Consider the following 23157-nt stretch of genomic DNA (forward strand, 5'->3'; position numbering starts at 1 on the left):
CAAAACACAAGTTCTGAGGTTCTGGAGAAAGTTAGAGATTCGGTTTTGGTTACACTGTCCACAATTAATGGAAGTCAATGCTAAATCCTAACAAGGATAGCTACACAAACCTGTGTCTGTCTCTCTTTTTAGTTAGTTGTTTTTGTCTGTGAAACTATGCTCACTCCTGTGTGCTTTGCATGTGCATTGGGGTTAGAGTGAGCGCGTGCATGCAGTTAAGCTTGGGGATATTCCCATTAGTGTGCATGTGTGTCTGGATCAGCATCAGGTGATGATGGCTTGACAAGCTTCCTTCACTACTCTTCAAGTGTGTGTGTGCGTGTGTGTCTGGTGTTCCGTCTCACATCACCGTCAGTTATTGTTGTAAGAAAATGATCATTGACATTGAGGTGCACAATTGGCCTCAATATCCCTTGTAGTTCTATTTTTTAAAGACACACAGACGTTTTCCTGCTCTACTGAGGTTTCTCACACTCATGTTCTTCAATTACTCAGTCCATGCTGCTCATCAGTGCTTTAGTATGTTTCTGTTCTGAAACACGGACTCACTGACACGGGAATGTCTCAAATACTTTTTTCCCCCCATCTTTTTTCCAAAGAGAGCACATGGATGTGGAATTTTCCCAGTCAATTCACTGACCAAAGGGTATGTGTGTCAGCTAAAAAAAATGTCTTCTGTAACAGTGATAGATCGTATAATTTACTTTTAAAGAAATAAGCTGTCGGTACTCTCTGTTAAAAGCAGCTAGGACACATGCGCTTGTCCCAGACTTGGCTATAACAGAATACTTACACATCTCACATATATAGATGATACTGTATTCTCTATAAGCACAGAGGCTGTTTAATGGTAGATGATACCACGCTACACATCACACCCACCCTAGAAGTAGCTCCACAGAAAACTTGTTTTTTTTCACTGTAGTTTTTTGAACAAATAAATAAATGAGGCTAACCATGCATCTGTTCACAGTCTTAGTCTGAGCTAAGGTAAGCAGCTGCTGGCTTTTTATATTTATCATGCAGAAATTAGATTGACTTAGAGCTCCCCATCTTAGTCTCAGCAAGAAAGGGAATAAGCTTATTTCCACACATTTTTGGCTTTTGTCTGATCTGCAGTGATAGAAACATGACATCCAAGTAAACGCCCCAATTTCTTCTTTATTTTGACAGTCTTGACGCAGACACACACCTTTTCCCTCACGATGTTCTGACGCTCATCGAACTTTGAAAACTGATCTGTTTTTTTACTTCTTGGGAACAACGTGCAACAGTGATTTTTTTTTTTTCAACTTCACATTGTGCAAGATGCAAGTGATCTGAAATAGTTCTGTTATGTGTTGTGTCTCCCGCTTTCGACACATTGGTTCTCGTTGCATTTGTGACATTGAAAATGACTCACCGGGGGGGGGGGGAACAGAAAACTTCTACTGGCAGGGGGAAAGGAGTCAACCTCCTTTTATTAAGTGAGTTTAAAAAACCTGCTTCTCTGCTGCCACATCCTTCTCTTGATTTTTCCCCACTTTCAATCTCCTGATTCTGCTCCTCCTTCCTCTCTTCTCCCACCTTTAACTTTCCTCCTCCTTTGCTTTCACCTTTACCCCTCTCTCATCCTCTCCCTGTTCCTTATTTTTGACAGGTCATATTCTTCCGCTTCACCATCTGTCTCATTTCCCACATCTTGTTCTCGGCCTCAACTCCTCTCCTTCTCCCTATTCTCTTCTCTCTTTGCGTTCTCTCCAGACCAGGAAGGGCTAAGGAAATAACACCCATCCTCCGTGAATGAGCCATGCGGAGCGAATCCCCCGCCCTGGATGAATGGGGCGTTCCAAACATGACCCAGTCGTGCATCGTAAACCTTTTGGATTTGACAGGAGGAGACAGTGAGATACAGATAGAGAGATAGAGAGCTGGAGGGAGAGGTTTATCCACGTATGCCAACTTTGCATGTACCACATGGGCTTGGAGAGGATTTAAGCTATTCTTGCAGATTTTGAAAGCCTGATTTTACTTACTGTAGTTTACTTAGTGCTTCATTCATCTGTGAGTAAGAATAAATGCAGTCTGGGGGAATTCTCTCAGCGCTCACATTGTGTTTTCTTGGAGGCAGCCCAGGAGAGAGCCGGGCGGGGGGAGAGACAGACGGGGTACGATGTGGTTCTTCGGGCCTGTGGTAGGAAGGGAAAAAGTCCAGAGAGACCAGCGTGGGAATGGGTCAGCATTTCTGACAGCGCAGGCCCCCACCCTCTTTCCCCTTCTTTCTCCCCCCTCCCCCTGTTCACAGCAGCTTTTCTTTTCTCTCTCCTTCTATCTTCATCTTTTTTTAAAAACTTTCTCTCGTCTCTTCGCTCGCAGGGGAGGGGTGAAGAAGTCTTTTCTCATGGGCTTCTCCCAAATTGTTTTCACTGACATTTCTCAGATATTTCGCTGTAAAGAAAATATTTGGACATATTTTCTCCCTAATAGGCTCAATGATGGCGATGTTTTGTGTGCCTGTTCTTTCCATGCAGATGGTCGCTTTGTGAATGCAGAATAGTGCCTTAATCAGCTTTACTGTGCTATGCAGCATGTGGAGACTGAAGAGAATGAGGAATTTATGCATGTGTAAGAAAACTTTTAATTTCCTCTGCAGCTGTATCAGCCTGCACATGCAAAACTAAGTGTGCAGGGTCCATCTTAGCTGTTACTGTTCTTGGCCATCCGGGGAAAATGTGTCTTTTACATACTTTCTACAGGCAGAAACAAATACCTGCAGTTTAAAACTGTAGCTACACATCATTCTGTACCGGAAAAGGTGGTGTCTGCGATAAAATCTGCAGATTACTCCTTTTTCCATTATCGTCCTTTTCCTTCCCGGTCTTTCATTTCTCACTTCTCCTCTTTATCCTCACTTTCCATTTCATTCGCTCTTTCTGTTCCTCTCCCTCCCCCTCCTCTTTCCCACCTCTCCCCATATTTCTGTGTCAGTATGCTGATAGAGTTTGGGGCCTAGGTTAGGAGAGGGATATTAAACCGGGGGCTTTGGTTGTGTATGCGTCTCCAGCCAAAGCTGTGATTGACAGGAATGCTAATTCAGCTTTTAGGAGTTTGTTCTTCCCTCCTACTGAGGAGTCTTTAACCCTGAGAGTGTCGTCGTCACAGCTACCAAGGATTTTTTTAGGTTCCATATTTAGCTGTTGTCATTTTCTCTTTCTCATGACATTTGCTGCTGTTTCTGGGACAGTGCGGTCCTTTGGGAGTTAAGGCAGTTGTTTCGCAACTTTCAATTTTTTTTCCCCAACAGAAACAACACATCACTGTGGCATTTTAAATTCGGGTTAATGTTGTTTCTACTGGAGGGGAAGTCATTTGAAGTTGATGGAATATAAATGGAATTGGAAAAAAAACTAAGATTTATGAAGAAAACTATTTAATGCATGACTATGTAACTTTTTTTAAGGTGAAAAACAATTTACCCTTTATCTTATGAACAAAGCGTTGAATAAAGCTGCTTTCAGACATGCACTGACCTCTACATATCCCCCTGAAAGGGCTGCATGTGAGAACGCAAATCAACGTCACATGTGGGCGTGTTGATGATGTTTCTAACATGTAATGGACACAAAACTGAAAAATCAAAAACAATACAAATCTCAGAGGAAAAGAAACGTCGTTATACATGTGGAAGACATGTTTCTTGAAGTTGTTAACTTCGAAAGAAAATAACATTCAAGAGCTTTGGTTAAAGTGGCTGATAACGATGTTGCTGCTGTTAACTGAAAATGTGGGATCTCCACAGCTGAATATACACAATGTCATAATCACCTGCTGCGCTCATTGTGTGGACATCTTCTGGAGTTCATATCTGTAAACTGCCTAAATAGTACAACTCATACATGCCCAGTTCAGTTCATTACACACAGGGGAAGCTTCCTACAGCTATAATTGTTTTAACTGGCTAATCTTAGCCATTGTTAACAAACTTCAGATACTGTAGATAATCACTTGATGACTCTTAAATCTAAATGTTGCTGGTGTTTAGCCAAAGTCACATGTTCTCAAAGATTCTGACTGATCTGAACCAAGCACTTACTCATGCAAACATGTACAGCATCGCCTTACGTCACTGATGTCACCGTCCCATAGGTCCGGCCTGGGCGTTTACTGATTCATCCGTTCTGTTATGACAACATCCCTCATGTGAGAGAAAGAAAAAAGAAATTGGAGGCTGATGGGGGGGCGTGGAGGGGAAAGGAGACGAAGAGGGGAAACTGTTGTGCACAAGCTGTAAAACTTCACATAAATCCAACCAGCTTTAGCTCGGCTCACCACACATGTTGCAATTAACATGCAATAGCACGCTTCACAGGTTGACCTCAAAGAGCCGGGCTGTGATGTCAGGTAGCAAGGCATGTGGTCAGCAGTGGGTGTAAAGGTCGGCTGGGGCGAACACAGATGAAGCATGGAGCCGAGTTCATGGATGTCAGGTGGCGAGGAGAAGCAGTTTGGGAACTGCTTCGACACTTTGGAATAAAAGAACATTTCTGTCTCAGGTTTCATTACACTTAAATTCGTATTAAAGTATACTTTTCTTTTTGGGTGTTGCCTCTTTCCCTCAACTTGTCTACTTATACATCCGTTAATATTTCTTGAACGACTTTGGCCCCAGAGAACAGTCTGAACATGTTGCTCTCAATCAAATTTAAGCACATAAATACACAGTAGCTCTCTAGCAAACTAAATCAGGAACAATGGAGTTGTGTTGATGATTAAACGCGGCCGCACCCTTTACTTAATACACAAGTATGTCAAAGAAATGTACAATCCACTGCATGGCTGTTTGGATTTAGCTTTTTTTTAAGGCAAGATATATTAATAGAGAAAGAAGAACTAATACGATAAGTGTTCAAAGTTGCCAGGCAGTCAGAGCTATTTAAAGTGCAATTTGTGCATATCTGTCATGTTAGCAGTATTCCAGAAGCATTAACTTCAGAACCAGGCTCCCTGCAGGTTTGGTTTCTGTTGAGTAGATTTGCTTTAGTCTCTTTAAGGAGTTTTTTTCTTTCTTGTTAAAATAGAAGACTGATACCACTCTCATGTCTGTCCATAAAGTACACACCTACAGCCAACAGCGAAATAGACATAACTTTGTGAGCTTTAGAGGTGCTGTGAAATTTCCCCCGTAGCTAGCTGTTCTTCCCTGCATCTAGTCTTAGGCTACATCCATACTACTTCTTTTCATTTCATCTGGGTCATGTTATAAGAGCCTGAGGAATCAGTAAATGTTACATCATGGCAGAAAAGACCAAATCAGCGATAGTCTATTTCATTGTTTTAGAATATTTTGGTTTTGCCTATCCAGACGACTATAAAACTCCAAAGTGCGCACACGTATCCCTAGCAGGTTTATTTTCAGATGTAAATGTAGTAGTATGGATGTAGCCTTTGTGCAAACATTTTTGTTGCTTCATATTTAGCACACAGATATAAGAGCTGTGTCAATTTTCCCATCTAACTCTTGCCAGTAGAGCAAATTAGTGTATTTTGCACAACGTTGAATAACTCCTTTAGACTGGGAATGTGATATTTGTGTTGAAATGTGTTTCTCAGCAAAATCGAGTTCTGCTATTTTATTAAAGCAAGAAGTAGGATCTTTCAGGGCATCAGCATAAAATCCTGTAAAGTAGTTTTGACAAGAGAGATGTTTTAACTTCAAGTAAAATGTGATTATCAGATTTAATGTGGTATTAAATTCCTTTTAGAAATATAAACTTTTAACGCGAGTGGTTGTTTTGCAGGACAAAAATCCCACTTATTCACCCCAGTTTGTAGTCCTCCAGCACTAAGCAGACCAGTTGAAACTGTGGGCCAGGCACAGTTTCTGTCTCTCTCTCTTATCCTCAGCCAAGCCGTTTCTCCAGACTGACTTTTTATCAGCTCTTGAAAACTGCAGCCAAGATAAGAAGTATTAGTTGTTGCACAGCTGACAGGTCAGCTTGATAGGAGAGAAGGAAAAAAAAACTCAGGACAAATCCACCAGGTTTGGTCGCTGTGATGATTACAGTCCAATTTAAAGAATCGTTCACTTTGAAGTTTCGAACTGAGAAGCTAAATGGAGGATGGGAAGAAACAGATGAAAGGTTTAAAGTTGGAATTTGGGGGAGAAAAAAAGGAAATGTCTCTCTTTTATTTCCTAATTCACTCTCTCTCTTCTTTTGTCCCCCTCAGGTTGGCGAAGAATGATGATGACGAAGAAGAGGCGGCCCGCGAGAGGAGGCGCAGGGCACGCCAGGAGAGGCTGAAGAGCAGGGACAGCGAGGAGACTAGTGGACAGCCAGACAGTCTGGTCATGACCAATAGCCACAGGTGACACACACACACAGCATCACAAACTCTGACTTAAATAAACATGTCACGACTGCTCAGCTCCATTTTTTGGTCCATTGGTACAGGCCCTGGTCTTAGGCACCTTTCACACCTGTTATTTAGGTCCAGACTAAACTGAAAAGTCTGAGGGTCTGGACCCAACTAGGCATAAAAGCGCCCTTAACGCCAAAAGAGGGGGCGGACACTTATCCTGGTGCTCGAGTGTATCAGCAGGTACAAAAAACACCCTTCTAGAAGAATATCGCTCTATCACAGCCCCATGAACACAGCGTTAACATGTAGTAAATCAGCCCAGCTATGGTTGGTAAGCTGGCCAAATATTGTAATAGTGTGAGGCGTTGCATCCTGAAATAATATTTAAGTCAACAAGTTCAAGAACTGAACCCTACTCCCTCCCCAGTCCCAGATATAACAATATAACAAGCCGACACATGATCTCATGTTCATCCATCAGAGACTCCTATAGGAACAAAAGGGGCAAAATATCAATTTCTATGAATTTTAAAGCTATGAGATCAATCATCTTGGCTACAGTGGAAGAGATGGTGGGTTGCTCTGACCTCTTGCAACACAGTCGATGCTTTGTAGTCCTGAATGTTTCCCCTCTATGAGCTACGTACATCCTGGGTTGGTCGAACAACAAGGGGATTGTGCAGGAGGATGCTGAGGCAGGATCGAGTGCTGACTATCCATTGTTGATTGTGTAAATGTAAGGATAATGTTTGCCAGACTTTTAGGTCAGAATAGTTGGGAGTTTGCGCTTAAGTCAGTCGGTTGGACAGTTTTTGAACCACATTTTCTCAGTTGATAGATACTTGCACTATACTATATTCAGCTTTGACCATTAGTTTATATTTCAAAGATATGGTGGAGCCTTGTCAATTAGGCCAAATGTCTGCTGCCATTTTTACAGCCACTCTGCAAACTTTGATTTCCACACAGAAAGTTGGCTAGGGCTTTCATGCGTTCTTACTATTTATTTTTTGTGGTGTCAGCAACCATTCAGTCTCGGAGCACATCAGCTATTGTTTGACAAAAAAATCTGCCTCTGGGGGCAACGACCAGTATTTTTGGGCTTCCAGTATAGACAGCATATACAGTATCAAGACTCTCGTCTTCTGTTTGCAGTACACTGTTTTTATCATATAAAAATGTTTTTTTCCAAACAGACACAGAAAATACTCTCAGTTTATTTGCATATGAAGCACATAAATTAAAACACAGATTTGTACCTGTAGGCAACCAAAGCCTGCTCAAACATTGATAATGCATTCACTTCCACAGCTGACATCTCTTGCTCTGTCTTCAACACTTCCCTCTCATTACCACACAATGAAATGTTTGTCTGCTCTCTTTCCTCTTAGTGTGACAGAGACTGTGTCTGTGAGCAGCTCTTATGGGGGCGGTGGAGATGATGAGGACCAAGCCCTGCTGGATCGCATGGCCAAACGCGAGGAGAGACGGCAGAGGCGCATGAAAGAGGCGCTGGAGAGACAGCAGCAGGAGGACCCCACTGTGACAGAGGATAACGGCAGCGTCGCCATGGAGAAAAACAATGAGGAGGAGGAGGAGGAGGAGAGGCCCTCCTCTTGTCGTAGGGGTCGTTACCGTGATAATAATGAGGAAGAAGAGGAGAAGACGTTCACGTACAGCTCAAGGAGAGAGGAGAAGCAGCGAGAGGAGCCAAGAGAAGAAGAGGAGGCTGCTCCTGGGGTCGGAGAGGAACCAGAGGAGGGTGTGGATGAAGAGGAGGAGCAGGAAGTGGAAGTGGTTGAGAATAAACCGAGAAGATCTTACATGAGGGAACAGGTGAGTCATCTGCTTATTCTCCATTTACTTAAGCATTTTGTAGTTTTTTTGTAGCTCACAAATCGTGGGAATGTGATGCTTTTTTCTGTAGGAATCAGCTGAAGAGCCTAAAACTCAAAACAAGGTATGAGCATGGATTTATTGACTTTGCCACTCACAGGGTTGAGCTGATCACTGGACTTTTCTTTCAAAGAACTGCTATAATCCTTTTTTCATAGGAACACGCTGAAGAAGAAATGCATTCATTAGTCAGTGAGGGTTCAAATCAGGCCGTGTCAGCAAATTCAGAGGCTGAGGAGGATGCAGTAGAATCAGGCGAGGAAGAAGAGGTACCAGAAGATGATAATGTAGATAATTCATCAGAGAATGAGCCTTTGACACCCATAAATGATACTGAAGAGGACAATGAGGTATCTGAGATACTGCACTCAGAGGATAATGAGGTATCATGACTGTGGTAAGAATTTCAGTAGAGGTGTCCTGCAAAGCACAGAAACTCTCTCTGGGTAACTTCACTGTCTCGATGCATCAATCAGGGACGTGATATTTGATGAATATTTTTTTAGACTAAACCACAAGAATTCTCCTAATAAGGCCACCTCGTTGACTTGTTGATGTGATTTATTCCAGAGCCAGACGCTGAAATTACCCAGACACCTTGTTTCGTCACAGTGTGGTCTGCACCGTTTGAAAACTGGTGGTAACTGAGCCTTTGGTCTTTATGAGGTGCGGTTGCAGCCGTGTGGTCAGATTTTTAATAAGGTTAATGCTTTGCTCCACAGAGTGGTCACACTTGCATGTCTTCCACCTCAGCTATGAGAGCAGCAACACTTCACATTTCACCGAGTCCACTCCGAGATCTGACTGCAGCAGGGAAACGTAGTCTAGTTAATAATAATCTGTGTGTTTACTGCAAGGAGACATCACTGAGACACATACGTTATGTGTATACTTGTTACAGTTATTATAAGGATAAGTAAAAATTGAACTTGAAGACGCCAAAAGAAGGTGCCATACATGTAGAGTACGCCAATGAAGATATAAGCTCGATAGGACAAAATCCAAGAGCTTCTGGCGATAAGGGCTGATCCTGGTGTGCCATAAACAAAAACGTTTGATTTCCACACTGGAATTTCTATGTCATGTCCTGCCTCCTGCATTCTCTACCCTGGTGCCACTCCTCCCCCGAATGTTGACAAGTGCGGGGTGGAATGTGTCGGACAATCTCCAGCTGTGTTCTTCACATGTGAAAGGCAAACTCCTGTCAGAAAAATGCTTTGGATATATTCATATACATTTATATATATATGGCAGCAATTCATTGTTATTAAAGTCCAAACTTCCTTTGCAGTTTCAAGATGCCTTAGAATCTCTCTCTTTGAATGCTGTTGTTTAATCTATCTAAGGCTTGTTTTTTTTGGCACCTTGTCTGTTAAAGATAAAGACATATCAGATTTCTCTTTGTGATAATCTTTTAGCAATAACAATAATAATAGTGTAAATTTGAACTGACTTGCCTGACAAATCTCAGATTGTTGCAAAGACATGCAAAAAATAAGTATTGAAATTTAGTAAATATTAATTGGTAAACTGTCATGTTATAAACAGACTCTTAATAAGTGTTTTAATTAAAAAAGTGCTGAAAAGGTTCACTAAAATCAACCTATATGAGGACAAGAGTATATTCAGTGCTACATGTTAATAATATACCGTATGCAGTGTATGGATTGAGTTTACACACTGCTGGAGACACACCCAGGTTGATCACCAGTTAGATAATCCGCTGTCAGCAGTAATTCTGGAGTGGACGCTGTTTGATGTGATGTTCTGTGTTATTTAGTTTGGGGATGTTCTCTCTCTCTTTAACATCCTGTGAAGTCACACGCTAGATCCCGCCCACTCAGTCCACCCATCAGTTGCACCTCCGATCACTGCCGTTGTTTCTCTGCAGGTGAATGAGAGGGGTGGAGCCAGGGAGGACAGGGAGGAGCAAAGGAAGCAGAACGGAGGGCTGCACGAGGACGAGGCTCCCAAACAACACAGGAAACCTGAGAGGACCCTGAGGTACAGACACGACACGAGCAAAGTCACTACCTGCTTCTCACGCTGAGGCTAAAGACGGTCATTGTCAAGTTTTATTAATTATGCAAGAAACTTTTCCCCCAGTATTTATTCTCTGGCATTTTCAATAGTTTTCCAAAGGTCCTGGAACAAAATGCAAAGTGAATACAGTGGAAACTGTTTATAGTGATCAACTGTTTATATGGATGAAAAAGCCTGAGACTGAATCATTCCTTATCAAATACTGTTTAAATAGTTTGGTTGTATTGATAAAGAAATCTGCTTACATTGTTCATTTTGGGTCTTTTCATACCCCAAAAAAACACCAGTCATTGTTTGTAGCTGTCACGTTTACACTGGTTGCAATAAAGATATGTTCACAATAAGCTATAATTTCAAAATGTGTCAATCACTCTGGCAGTAAATAATACAGCCTAGTGGCAGTAAATAAGAATGAAGAAGAGAAATAGTGATATTGCTTTATAAAGCCTATTTTGGCTCATTTCTGCAGTAACCTGATAGAACAGTGCCTCTCTTCACTTGTCCAGTTGTGGAAACGTTCTGCGGTAACTTAATATTCTTGCCGCAAAGGTCAGGTGAAAAGATCAAGTTACCAAAAAAAAGATCACTGTTTCTTTCCAAAATAAGACTCTCAGAAGTGCAAAGATAAGACACATTAAAAAACTATCAATATCATATAATATTAAAACAAAATGTAGAACATTTTAAGGGAAATATACTCCTTAATTTCACTTAATTATAACTATTGCCATCTGGATCTTAGTTCGAAAATTGCAGAGATGTCTAAATGTTTTTCTCACCACTCCACAGTTGTGCATATGCTGAACTTGGGCAGTTTAATCAGACAGGCACTTAATGATATTGGAGTCTGACATTTATTGTTTGTCGCTCAGGTATTCCCTGAGACATCCTGCAGAATATCTGAAGAGCATATCTGAATCAGATTTTCAAGCCAACAAGCTGTTGTTCAGCATTGAGGGGGGAGTATTGTGTGTTTTTGACGTGGGTCACCTACATTAAATCCTCCGTTTTAAACACTGAATGAAACATCAGCTGAGCTGTTGCCTTATCTCTGCAAAGGTGACTGCTGGAGTTTGTATGTGTGCACATGCAGTGTCTGTGTGTGTTTGCTTGTCCATGAAAGATACAAATCCTCCAGTGCACGTTTAAATATTCAGTTTGTATCACATGTCTGGTGTTTACTTGTCTGTCACCCAGCTTTGTGTCCTGCTTGTACTGGTTTTGTCTCTGTTGTGATCTGCTTCTGTGCTCTTATCTTTTCTTTCATGCTTCTGGCCCAGCCGTGGAAGTGCACGCTCCCCTGAGGTGTCTGTGGGTGACGACGAGCAGGGCGACGACGGCGCTCACCTGGAAGCGGAGCGCAAGCTGGAGGAGCTGAAGCGCCGCCGCGATGATGCAGAGAGCGAGGAGTTCGAGAGGATGAGGCAGAAGCAGCAGGAGGCCGAAGCCGAGCTGGAGGAGCTGAAGAGGAAGAGGGAGGATAGGAGGAAGGTGCTGGAGGAGGAGGAGAGGCAGAAGAAGCAGGAGGAGGAGGAGAGGAGAAACCGAGAGGAGGTAGGAAAAGGAGAGGCATGTTGTGATGAGGTATTTTATTTGAATAATAGATTCCATTTCATCAGTTCTGCTGATGTTTGCCATATGATGCAGTTGTAATAAAAGTTCAATCCTCAGGGGTGTGTTTGAAGTGATTGAAGACATCTGTTTTAAGACAACAATTTAACTCTTCATCCTGCTGTTATGTCTTTTACTCTGAATGTGGTAGCCAACTAGCTTCCACTGGCTAAATGGTCTTGCTTGCTATTGTCAGTGCTATGTTTGTCCTCCATTAGAAAGAAGGGGGTATAGCTAGTGATTTTCACACATTTTCCACACGACCTTCATGTTGATTTAGTCTTTACACCTATGTGAGCTGAAGCCTATGCTTTACACCCAAACCAGAGCCTCAGTGACATTATCTCTCTATATTTCACTGCTCTCATGATTCAGCCTATTTTGGTCCGAACTCACACGTCAGCCCTTCTTCTTCCTCCTCCTTACGTATCTAAAACATGATAACCTCCTCCGCTCACAACGTTGTTCATATTCCCCTCTTCCGCTGCTCATGCTTCGGCACAGCATTCTTACTTTTAGCCTGACTGGTCGTCTTTGTTGATCTTGGCTCTGAATGTGGCAGCCCGTCTCTCACTATCAGCCGCTGTTCTTCTCCTCTTGTGTGATGTTAATGAGGCCTTTTGGTTTGTAATTAAAAGATGGCCCAGAGATACAGAGAGACTAATTAACCAAGACAAGGCTGTTGGAAAGGGCTGATATACTGCCAACCACCAGCCCTCCTCTTAATACACTACAAATGGTTCATACATTAATTGTTTGGAGGAAAAAAAGTCTTGAAAGTGTGCATTTCTCGAGCTTTCCAAAAAGGCAAGCGATCCCTGTAAATGAGAATTAGCTCAGAATAATTGAATTTGTCCCTGACCTGCTTTATTTGATAACATAAGTAAATGAATTAGAAGATGGCATGTATCTATTGTCTGGACCAGCTGCACTCTGGTTTGCTATGGGTGACTGACACTATATTTTGTGTAATAACCTATGATAATATATATACATATATACACAGATGTAGTGTATTATTTTCGGCCATAAGAAAGTCGTTGAACTTTTATTGGTCTTGAAAAAAATACATTCTTTGCTTCAAACATTAGATATTAGGTGATTTCCTTGAAAACCCTCTGGTGCACAGGAAGAGTTAGGTTTCCAGAATCAGCCATGGTTTTTTAGAGTAAATAGACGAGAAGTAGCAGTTAGCATGAGCAGCACTCTCCCGTATGGCAGATCCATAGACTGTTTATAAAGATGGACGACGTGTCTCCTCTTTCCCCCGATATCCAGGATACAAATGCTGCCATCTTGTGCATTTGGAGCCGGAGTCTGTGCAGTAGCGATCAGGGATGGAGCCGCAGGAATGAGGTCACACAGTTGCAGGCAATCTATCAATCGAGACTCAGTCTCATCTGTCAATCGTGACATTTCACCCAATTTTTATAGCACCCAATAAGTAATTAAAACCAAACTTAGTGGAAAACAAATAATTGGGCGTACATCAGTGTGATTAAATAAAAGAAACCATTTTCAAGGAAAATGTATTTGATTTACTTTGACTTTTTTGTTTGGTTCATGTCCTATCTGCTAACATAGATGATGCTGAATTTATGACTTATACTACAGCCAGCCCAAGGTGGCGATCAAGAAATTTTGGCACCTATTTTAGGGAGCTGTCAGATTGTCCATCTTTATACAGACTATGGGCAGAACAGGCAAAGGGCAGAGCACCACCTGCATATGCTCCAATTAAATAACCAGAAAGAAACAACATATATCCAGCAACCTTGTGACAAATGACGAGGATTTCAAGCATTGCTACTAACTTCTTTTGAATGTTTTGCTCGGAAGCGCATCTGCTGAACCTCAGTCTGTAAACACATCTTTCTCTCCCAGGAGGAGAAGAGGAAGATGAAAGAGGAGATTGAAAGGAGGAGAGCAGAGGCAGCTGAGAAGAGACAGAAGGTGGAGGACACTGTGGACGGCGAGGATAAACCATTTAAGTGTGTCAGCCCCCGAGGCTCCTCCCTGAAGGTCAGTGCCTAATTTTTAACCTCTGACCTCCACCAACGAGTGTCCAACCAGTTTTTATTTGCCATCTAACCATTTTCCTTCTGTGGCACAGCACATGTGCAGTTTATAATGATCATGGCAGCAGATCTTCTACTGGAAATTCTCGATTTCACACAGTTATGTCAGTTATGCCACCTGAATAAACAACTACAGCTGGAACACTGTATCAGCTGCAGCTAGCTGCTCTAATGTGGCTAACATTAGCTCTGGAATAAAGATAGCTGAATTTTGAAATTACAATCTTGTAAAATGGGTCTTTAAAATGTTCTTGATGGCTACATATTTGCTTTAGTGGTAAAAAACTGAAGCCAGGTCCCAATTCCTCTCCTGTTGATTGAAACACATGTAAACAGAAGAACAGCATTGATCTTGCTGATATTCAATTTTAGAATAACCCTGTTTGTCTGCTTTGTTGATATCCTTACACATAGTGTGTTTTACTTTCAATGTTTCAAGAGAAAGTGTTAAAGAATGAGCAATAGCACAATGCTGTCACAGGTAGCTTTGGCAGTCTTATTAAAAAAGCAGGGAAGATCTGCTAATGTTAAAAGGTTCACCATCCAAACTTTAAAAATACAAAGTATAATTCCTGTGATACTCTTACAATTGTAATTCTAAAACATTTTTTAGATGTGTTTCTGTATTTGTATTTATCTTCCTGTGCTGTATTTGCATGCCGGCCAATATAATAGTTCTCCAAATCCGACTCATCTGGCAGTGCAGCAAAGCTCCAGCTAAACATTCAAAATATTTGGAGGGATTAAGTTCTGGATGACCCGCAACTGCCCCTCTCACCTCTTTTACCTCTTTGCATGAAGTGTTATCTGACTGAGATGAAGGAGCGTTCATAATTCAAAAGAACCTCAATGAACAGAGAGAAATATGTGTAAGTCAGCTGCTGGTAAATATGGCTGTTGACTTTAAAATTTTGCTGACTTGTTAACCTGTTTGTCACAAGAAATACATAGAAAAACGAACCCAACGGAAACAACCCGGGGCATGTCCCTCCCAAGCTCGTCCAAAGATAAATGCTTTTCATATGCGAGGGAACATTTAATAAGCTCAAGTGTGGATAAATGTTTCCAGTGCCAAATCCCACATACTGAAAATCAAGGGGGATTTTCTGCTCGTGTAGAAAATCTAATTAGTGACAGTTAGGAGTGAGATTTCAGATTTCAGAGCTCAGCTCAAAGGGTGAATGAGATCTGATCATACCAGAATCAAGTGCTTTGTTTGTTTGTGGCCAGTTTTGAAATTAATGTTGTTCAACTGTAATTGCCTCCCAGACGCAGCTTTACTTTGTCATCATGTTCACTGTAGGTACAGGTGTGTGTGTGTGTGTGTGTGTGTGTGTGTGTGTGTGTGTGTGTGTGGATGCAACTGTCTGTTGCATAGTTCATTCACTACACACTACTGTGCATATGAATATTTGCTTTGCAGTGTGATACATTTTTGTTTTGTGGTGTAACAAGGCTGTATTATCTTTACATAATACAGTTGGGTTATGTGTTGTATCTTCCAACTTTGAATTTATTACCAGCTGCAATAGCATCACTGGTATTGTTTTCTACTGTGTGTGTGTCTGTGTGTCTGTGTGTGTGTGTGTGATCACATAACAGGGTCTTTGAGACAGCTACTGTAGCAGAAACTACCACATAGGTGGTTTTGGAAGGTGTTTATACGTCCATCTGTCTGTCTGCCTGTAGACAGATAATGTAACCGTAATAGCATCATGAAACACAAATGAAGATGTATAGTTTAGATTCAAATGAAGGTTCCAACATGGGTGCAGTCCTACCCATCAGCACTGAGCATAAACTGTAAAGATGGTATGTCTCCACTCCTCCACAATAATCAGAAGTTATGCCAAAATATCTGGGAGTTAGTCTCAGCTTTCAAACGTGACCTTTCATCCCATTACATGGCATCAAATGACTAATAAAAACACACTTAGTGGAAAAATTGGCACTTGGACATAGATCAGTGTGATAAGAACTCCATACAATGACTGAAATCATCCTTGAGAAATAAATATTTGAAGAGTACTTTTTGTTTAGTTTGTTCCATGTTCTATCTGCTAAAATGGAGAGGGCAGTGGAGATGCCTTGGCTTCACTTTTGAAGGGCTGTTGTCATCCATCTGTACACACAGTCTATGGTACTGAGTGATAATACAATAATGATTTAAGACTCATGGGTCCAATATCACCTTTTTAAATGTACAAACATGTTAGCAAACAGGGGCTTATTTAGATATCAATCTGACACAGAGCAACATTAGCTGTCATTTGGAGTGGCCCTTGTGACCAACAAGCAAATCTGGGTCAAACATTCACCCTTTTAGCTTTGTTTAGCTTCCACCAACTCCTACAAAAACACTCCCACCTCTTGCTTCTAAATGCTCCACTGTGTTTACCAGCTCATATTTAACTGTGTCTGTCTGCAGTTTGGTGCTGGGCAAGTCATGTACAGTTGGCCCTGTTGCTTCAACAAACAGAAGTTGTTGAAAGCAGTGAAACTGAAGCAGAACATTGAAGTTACAGCCTGTAAAACCAAAACCATAGTGATCAATAGTGCTGAGGTGAAATAAACATTTGGGTTATACGATTCTAGCAGTTCATCACTATGAGTAAGACGTTTCAAACTGCACATACTGATCAGACCCATTGTTACTATAAAACTGTTGGTTAGTGCAGCTTTAATATGTTTTCATTCTCACAGCAGACGATATGGAACATCCTGAGACTCATAATGTAAAAATAATGCACAGAGAGGGATTCATATCTATCTTATATATGTTGCTAGGGCCATATAAAAACAACAGAGCTGCAGATAGACCTGCTTTTCCATTTTTGTCACATAAATCAGATTTATGTGCTGAGAGAATTTCATGCCCAGTCAGTTTTATATCATGTCAAACATGTATTTGTTTTCCTGGTTGCCTTTTGCTGTTGTGTTTTTTACCTGACATCTGCCACATTATGGTACTTGTTATACTAAAACAGGGAGAATTATGCCCTTGCTATCAGCAATCACTGCCCAGAGGAACACACAGTCCCAGGAGCTCGCCTTTATGTTATCAGCAGTAAACCAGCATAACCCTGCTCCACACTACAGATAAAGTACAGTGTTCTGTGGTGGAGAAGGACGGAGAGACAGAATATAGGACAGACTGCGGGGATGCAGAGACGTGATTATGGTTAACAGGATTACTGTAACTGCATTCGGATGGCTACAGCTCTTTAAAATGCATCGGAGAATGGGGAATTTCCTGTCGGAGAGTATTTTGGGAACTCCCACAGTCGGTAGCAGCCGAGCGCAAGGTCCTTTTTTTTCACAGGGAGAGAGGGGAGAGAGCTTTTTCGGCCGTTTCTTCTTTTGTCTGTTTAAAGTTTTTTTTGCGTCTTAGGAACGCATATGTTGTCCTGAATCATAAACAATCCTCTGACATTCCCACAGTCCAAAGACAGCGAAAAAACATGCTCTGTGTGTGTGTGTGTGTGTGTGATTGTGTGTGTGTGTGTGCTCAGAAGGAACAATTAGTTGCACTGTGTGATCCTGATACAACTTATTGAGCTTATGAAGAAATGAGACAAAATGTAATATCCACTATTAAACTAATACGATCTGTCATAGTTCAATTATTTTTGACAACAGGGCTAAATACTATTTAGTGTAAGTTATGAATGTTGAAAGGACCTGTAATTATTTAGAACAGAACCATGTGTGTGTCTTCATATCGACCCATGAACTTCAGTCACAAATGAAACTCCTCATACAAACAATAAAGAAACAATAGAGACATTGAAATCAAAAGAAGGGTTTGGTTTAACATTTGTTTTGAGGTTGCTGAAGAGTGAAGGAATAATATTGTGTTGCAGTGATGTATGCATGGGTGGAACATCACTGCCATATTTATAACCCAGAGGCTTTCCAACCCTTCTCTGCAGATCGGAGAGAGGGCAGAGTTCCTGAACAAGTCTGCACAGAAAAGGTAAAAGCAAAACTGAAGCATCATGTTGTGTCTCAGTAAGTGAGCGTGAAGCCCAGAGCTAAACATTTCATTCCCATTTGAGTGTCAGCTGTCAAGGAACTAAAGACTTATTGGTAAACAATATTCAAAATGGTCTATTTTTTATGTACTGTATTCCAACTGTTTGCTTTTGCCCAGCAGCACAGTGAAGGCGGCTCATTCTCCTGTGGTGTCCAAGATAGACAACAGGCTGGAGCAGTACACCTCAGCTGCTCAGGTTCGCATCGATTCCACTTTTTAAAAAAAATAAAATTTTGTCTGAACCCATCTGGGGTTACACAACACCACGGTGTGTCAAACATCAGCAATATAAAAAGACATCTCCCAGGAAAACACATGCAACACCAGCAAGAAGAAAACCATCAGTTAAAACTTTATATGCGCCTCTTTATAAAATGCAATTTATAAAAAACATATTAATGTACAAAATGACAAATACATTGTGCACCAAGAAGCAGATAGAAAATATATACAACAAGCATTCATTTTTGGACCTTTTACCTTTTTAATTGGTTAATTTAGTAATTCATCCATCCAGCAATTCATCTGATCCAAGTTTACTTAAATTATTTTTTTATGATGTTATTAGGAATAATTGCAAAAATATATCAGGGCGGTCCTGAAAGAAATCTGATAGAAATGAATTATATTAAAATTTTAAATTTAAGCACTTAATGAAATGATCCTGGGCCTGATCATCTCCACTTATTCTCCATATCTTCCATTCTTTGCTGCTATGGGCATCAAACAGGAAGTGAAACCCAGAAACTCTATCTGAATGTGATGTCAGCATCATGTGTCACATTGCAAACAGCATAAAGAATAATTTGAGATCAGATTTGAGCACACAAATGTCTCAACATCTGAATGTGATGGATAATTATTGAATTTCCTTATGCTGTGGGATTCCAGTGTGGATATGTGAAAAGTCATTCTGGGCCTAAAATAAGCCCACACGTACCCAGCCTGTGTCCTATTTAAACTGATAACAGAGCAGTCAGTCAGAACTGGCACGTCATGTGTCTCCCTCATACTAAGTCGTCTCCAGCATGATTATCTCCCTGCTGTTCACCAGTTTAAACCCACCACCTTGTCTCTGCAGAGAGAGAACAAGGAGTCTCGATCCCCTCGCTCTGGAGCAGTGGATCTGCCCATGGTCACCGACAGCATACGAAACATCAAGAGCATGTGGGAGAAAGGCAACGTGTTCGGCTCGCCCGGGGGCGGCGGGAACGTGTTCAAGGTAAAAGTCGGGGTGGGTGGAGGGAGGTTGATGAAACTTTGTGTGTGTGTATGTGTGTGTGTTTGACTGGAGCAAAGAGAGAGGGAGGAAAGAGACCAATTCATTGGCACTTCCTGCTCGGCCCTGTTGCTGATGACGACCACACTTAGCTGACCTTTGACTCTGTCTAAACAGGAAGCAGCTGTGATGAAGACAGGCGTGGCGGGCCGCATCAACGACTGGCTGAATAAAACCCCGGAGAGCGGCAAAACATCAGGAGGAAGGCCAGCGGTAGGTTGTCGCTGTAGCAACCATGGCAGCTACTGCTAACAAGAACTGTACAATGACTGTATATAAACTGCTCAACGCAGCTCCACTTCCTCTCACTGTTAAAGAATGAGGCCAAAGAATTCTGGATACGGCCGCTGCCGTGTTGTGCTGTTGACGTCATGTGGAACCAGTGTCTGCACAGTAGTGATTAGGAAGTGGAGCTCTGGTATTGAGATCCTGCAGATACACCCAGCTGGCAAATTACAAGTCTCAGCTGTCATTTTCATTACCATCAAATAACTAAATCATTTTAAAATGACCAGAAACTCAAACATCATGGTGATAAGAACAACCTAAAATGATCAGAAACCATCTTTGAGAAAGATTTATTTGACGTGTACGTGGACTTTTTGTTTTGCTCCATGTTCCATCCAATAATATGTAGGAGTTAGGGGTTATGACCTATACTTCAGCCAGCCACCAGGGGGAGATCAATACGTTTTGCTTCACTTTAGGTCATGCAGTCCATATTGATATACAGTAATTGCTATAGTAACTACACTTGAATATTTGCATTCACACATACACGTCCTCTGGAGTTCAGTGCATGAAAGCAGCTATTGTGATGAAAAAGGCACTAATCTGGTTTTAGCAATAATTAAATCAGAATGTGATGATAATTGGAATTAGTAGCTTTATGTGCTGTGTCCACGTGGAGGACACAAGACAGAACTTGACACATTCATAAACGTACCTTTTAAATGCTCACTTATAAGCATGTTTGTATTAAGAATGAGTTATTTCAGTAATTTACTGTGACAGTGATCCTGCTGCATTGATTCAAACAAACACAGCTCACCCTCATGAGAAGCTGCAGTATTATTATATGACGATGCTGGTCCTCTTCTTGGCAGAACGTCTTTTACAATCATTTTCAAAGGATGCAGTGGAAGCTGGTGAGATTGTCCTTGTGTATGTTAGAGAGGCATTATCTGTCTGGCACCACCTAGTGGCTCCTAATCAAAACAGCAGATCTGTCAACATACCCACATAAAGAGCATTTGGTTGTTTTAAATCAGGCATCAATTCTCGTAAATAATGACACTTAAGGATTTTATCTGAAATTTTACATAAACTCTACTAAGTCACCAGAGAGCACGTTTTTCCCGCTCATGCTCACGTATAAAGCTCCATATCCAAGTGCTTCACTGTAATTCACATAAATATTTATAAGAGAGCTTTCCATGCGGCACATCAGGAATACAAATATTTACAAAAGAGAGTCCAACAAGTGATAGTGTCTGTCAACCTTTGCTCTCACGCCTCAGGCTCTGTGATTGCTTCCCTGCACATCTCAGGTTTCATCTCGCTGATATGATGGCTTTCTGTCTCCCTCTCACAGGACCTGAAGCCTGTTGATGTCACCAACAAGAGGAGTCTATGGGAAAATAAAGGTGCCTCTCCAACCAAGGTAGTTACTATTCATTTTAAACCATCCACTGTCATGATAAAGTGGGACTGTTCCTTTGGAATGACATGTCTGTAGTTTCTATTTGTTTGTTTGTGGGCTAGGAATGATTTTCTATGTTTTTTCACAAGACAACACTTTGCTAAAGAAATTATGTAATATTAAAAAATAACATTTAATTATTTGAATGATCTCAGAATTTTGACCGTGGTGCGGCAGTGATGGGAGTAACATTTGCTCATGTTTGCTTTTGTTTGAAAGAACTCTCATAGCTAGTTGACCTCAACATTAAATCTGGAATAAGCCTGAAGAGGTAAAGTTGTATTTGATCTATGTTTCTTCAGAGTATCTTATCACAGTGACCTCACTCTCTGCTGTCACACTGTTCTGCCCTGTTCTGCTGTGGCTGGACACTACTGCTTATCTAATAAAGTATATGTAATCATAATAGAGCCAAACAGTGACCGCCCACTTTTAGAACAGCCCTGGTTCTGGAAGTACATTTCCTGTTCATTTTCTCCATTGATGCTTTAGTGTTATAAGCCATTTAAGACTGAAGGAACTACACATCCCAGAAACCATTGCAAATGATCCCTTTCGAATGACTTCCATCGCACTGCTTAGATTTAACCTTGTTTATAATAGTGTTGCAGTATATTGTAGTTTGTGTCTTTGTTCTATGTGTATAATGTTTAATGCAGTGTGTAGTATGGTAACATAGTGTGATAGCGTAACATTAGTGTTGAGAGTCTTGGGGTTGTGTTAACTGTTTACACGGTAACAGCAAGCTCCACCAATCAGAGACATCGCTACTACACCTGAGAATTGTGGGTAGTGTAGTACTTTTCTTTGACATCAGGAGTAGAACAGTTTTTCTTAAAAGGCAGTTGATATCATACAGACTTGTCTTCTATAGAAGCATATGAAATTGTTTCTCAATCTTGTAGCTTGTGGTAAGAAAACTCAGAGGGTTAGAATATTAGGGCTGATAATCCAAATCTGTTTTCAGAAAGTTAATGGGATTTTTACTTCCAGAACCACACTGTTGAGCTCTATGATAATAGATATGTAAGTGTTTCAATCCTCAATGAAATATTGACGAATGCATTTCAAAATCACTACTGTGCAGTCACATGACGTCAACAGCACAAGATGGCAGCACCTGTATCCAGAATTCTTTAGCCTAATTTTTTACAAAATTAAACAAATCAGTTATATTGAAGTTATTGACTCTCACAGCTTTTCAAACACCAAAATCACAACCTTTTCTGACTGTCTAATAAAAAGAACAGAGTGAACTGATCAACAGAGCCAGAGTGAAGCCATTTTCATTTTGTTGGCTCAATTTATGTTCTTGGCTCAATTAACACCCATAACTTGTTATAGCAGACTCAACAAAATCCAGAAGATTACAGTTCAGTATAAATTCTGCCATCATAATATTAAACAGTGCGCCTGATGACCCACAGCGGGCTGAGTGCTTCTCACAAATGGCTGTATCACATCACTGCTCCTTCCTCTGACACAAATCACTGCTCTCTGTCCAGCTTCACTTGACTTTTTATTGCCCTGATGTTTACAGCGCTCTTTACAAGTCAGGCTCCGTGCTGAGTTTGCAAAGGGAGTTTGACAGTTTTGAATCACTGTCATCACCTCACCTCTTTAAACCAGTCATACATTCTTTATCTTAATTTCTGTATACAGAGGAAACAAAGGAGCAAGAGCCCCTCGATAGAAGTGAAACTCTGCATTGTAAAATAGAGCATGACGAAGGAAATCTTACCTACCCACGTTTTTTCTTAAATAAACTTTCCTCCCTACTCCGATTCAGCCAACAGCTGCTGAGTAGACCAGGGGCTGTGGTCCGCTGCAGTGAGCAGCGGGGTTGGAGGGCACCAGGCCGTGGTCTGCACTGACGTAAAAAGGGCCCTGAACAGGAAAGGTAGCGGTTAGAAACCTTGTCATTAGCTAACCGTGCTATGCTGTGATGTCAGGGAAGGGAAGAGAGCAGGATGACGATCTGTGATTGGAATCTGGATGAGTTGGAGAGTCTGCATAGGTGGAAATGTTCGATCACTCGCTGCTTTGACTGACAGCTTAGCAGGTATGTTTTGTCTGGCTAAATATATCTTTGCTGCTTTATTACTTCCTGTCTTTGTGTGTTGCAGGTGGCAGGCAGAGGGGAGACCAAATCAGTCGCCAACGGTGAGTTTTT

At 41.3% G+C, this 23157-nt stretch overlaps 1 protein-coding gene across 17 annotated transcripts in view; it reads left to right on the forward strand.

Annotated features, from left to right (window-relative positions):
• Positions 1 to 23157, forward strand: part of cald1a (caldesmon 1a) — a 53528-nt gene that overhangs the window by 26795 nt on the left and 3576 nt on the right. For 2 of the 17 annotated variants that reach the window (XR_011240125.1, XR_011240126.1), the window contains exons 3-15: positions 6208 to 6345; positions 7731 to 8175; positions 8267 to 8299; positions 10127 to 10239; positions 11559 to 11832; positions 13774 to 13911; positions 17900 to 17943; positions 18124 to 18199; positions 19085 to 19225; positions 19400 to 19495; positions 20877 to 20945; positions 21204 to 21255; positions 23111 to 23147. Coding sequence is in view for 11 of the 17 variants with exons in the window: in XM_069519666.1 (XP_069375767.1) it covers positions 6208 to 6345; positions 7731 to 8175; positions 8267 to 8299; positions 8394 to 8504; positions 10127 to 10239; positions 11559 to 11832; positions 13774 to 13911; positions 17900 to 17943; positions 18121 to 18199; positions 19085 to 19225; positions 19400 to 19495; positions 20877 to 20945; positions 23111 to 23147 (1718 nt within the window). In the remaining 6 variants the exon portion in view is untranslated. Of the gene's footprint in view, positions 1 to 6207; positions 6346 to 7730; positions 8176 to 8266; positions 8300 to 8393; positions 8505 to 10126; positions 10240 to 11558; positions 11833 to 13773; positions 13912 to 17899; positions 17944 to 18120; positions 18200 to 19084; positions 19226 to 19399; positions 19496 to 20876; positions 20946 to 21203; positions 21256 to 23110; positions 23148 to 23157 lie in introns of all 17 variants that reach the window. The other 15 variants (XM_069519666.1, XM_069519667.1, XR_011240127.1 and 12 more) reach the window with 9 other exon arrangements.

This window comes from Paralichthys olivaceus, chromosome 23, assembly GCF_024713975.1.
Source record: "Paralichthys olivaceus isolate ysfri-2021 chromosome 23, ASM2471397v2, whole genome shotgun sequence".
Classification (NCBI taxonomy): domain Eukaryota; kingdom Metazoa; phylum Chordata; class Actinopteri; order Pleuronectiformes; family Paralichthyidae; genus Paralichthys; species Paralichthys olivaceus.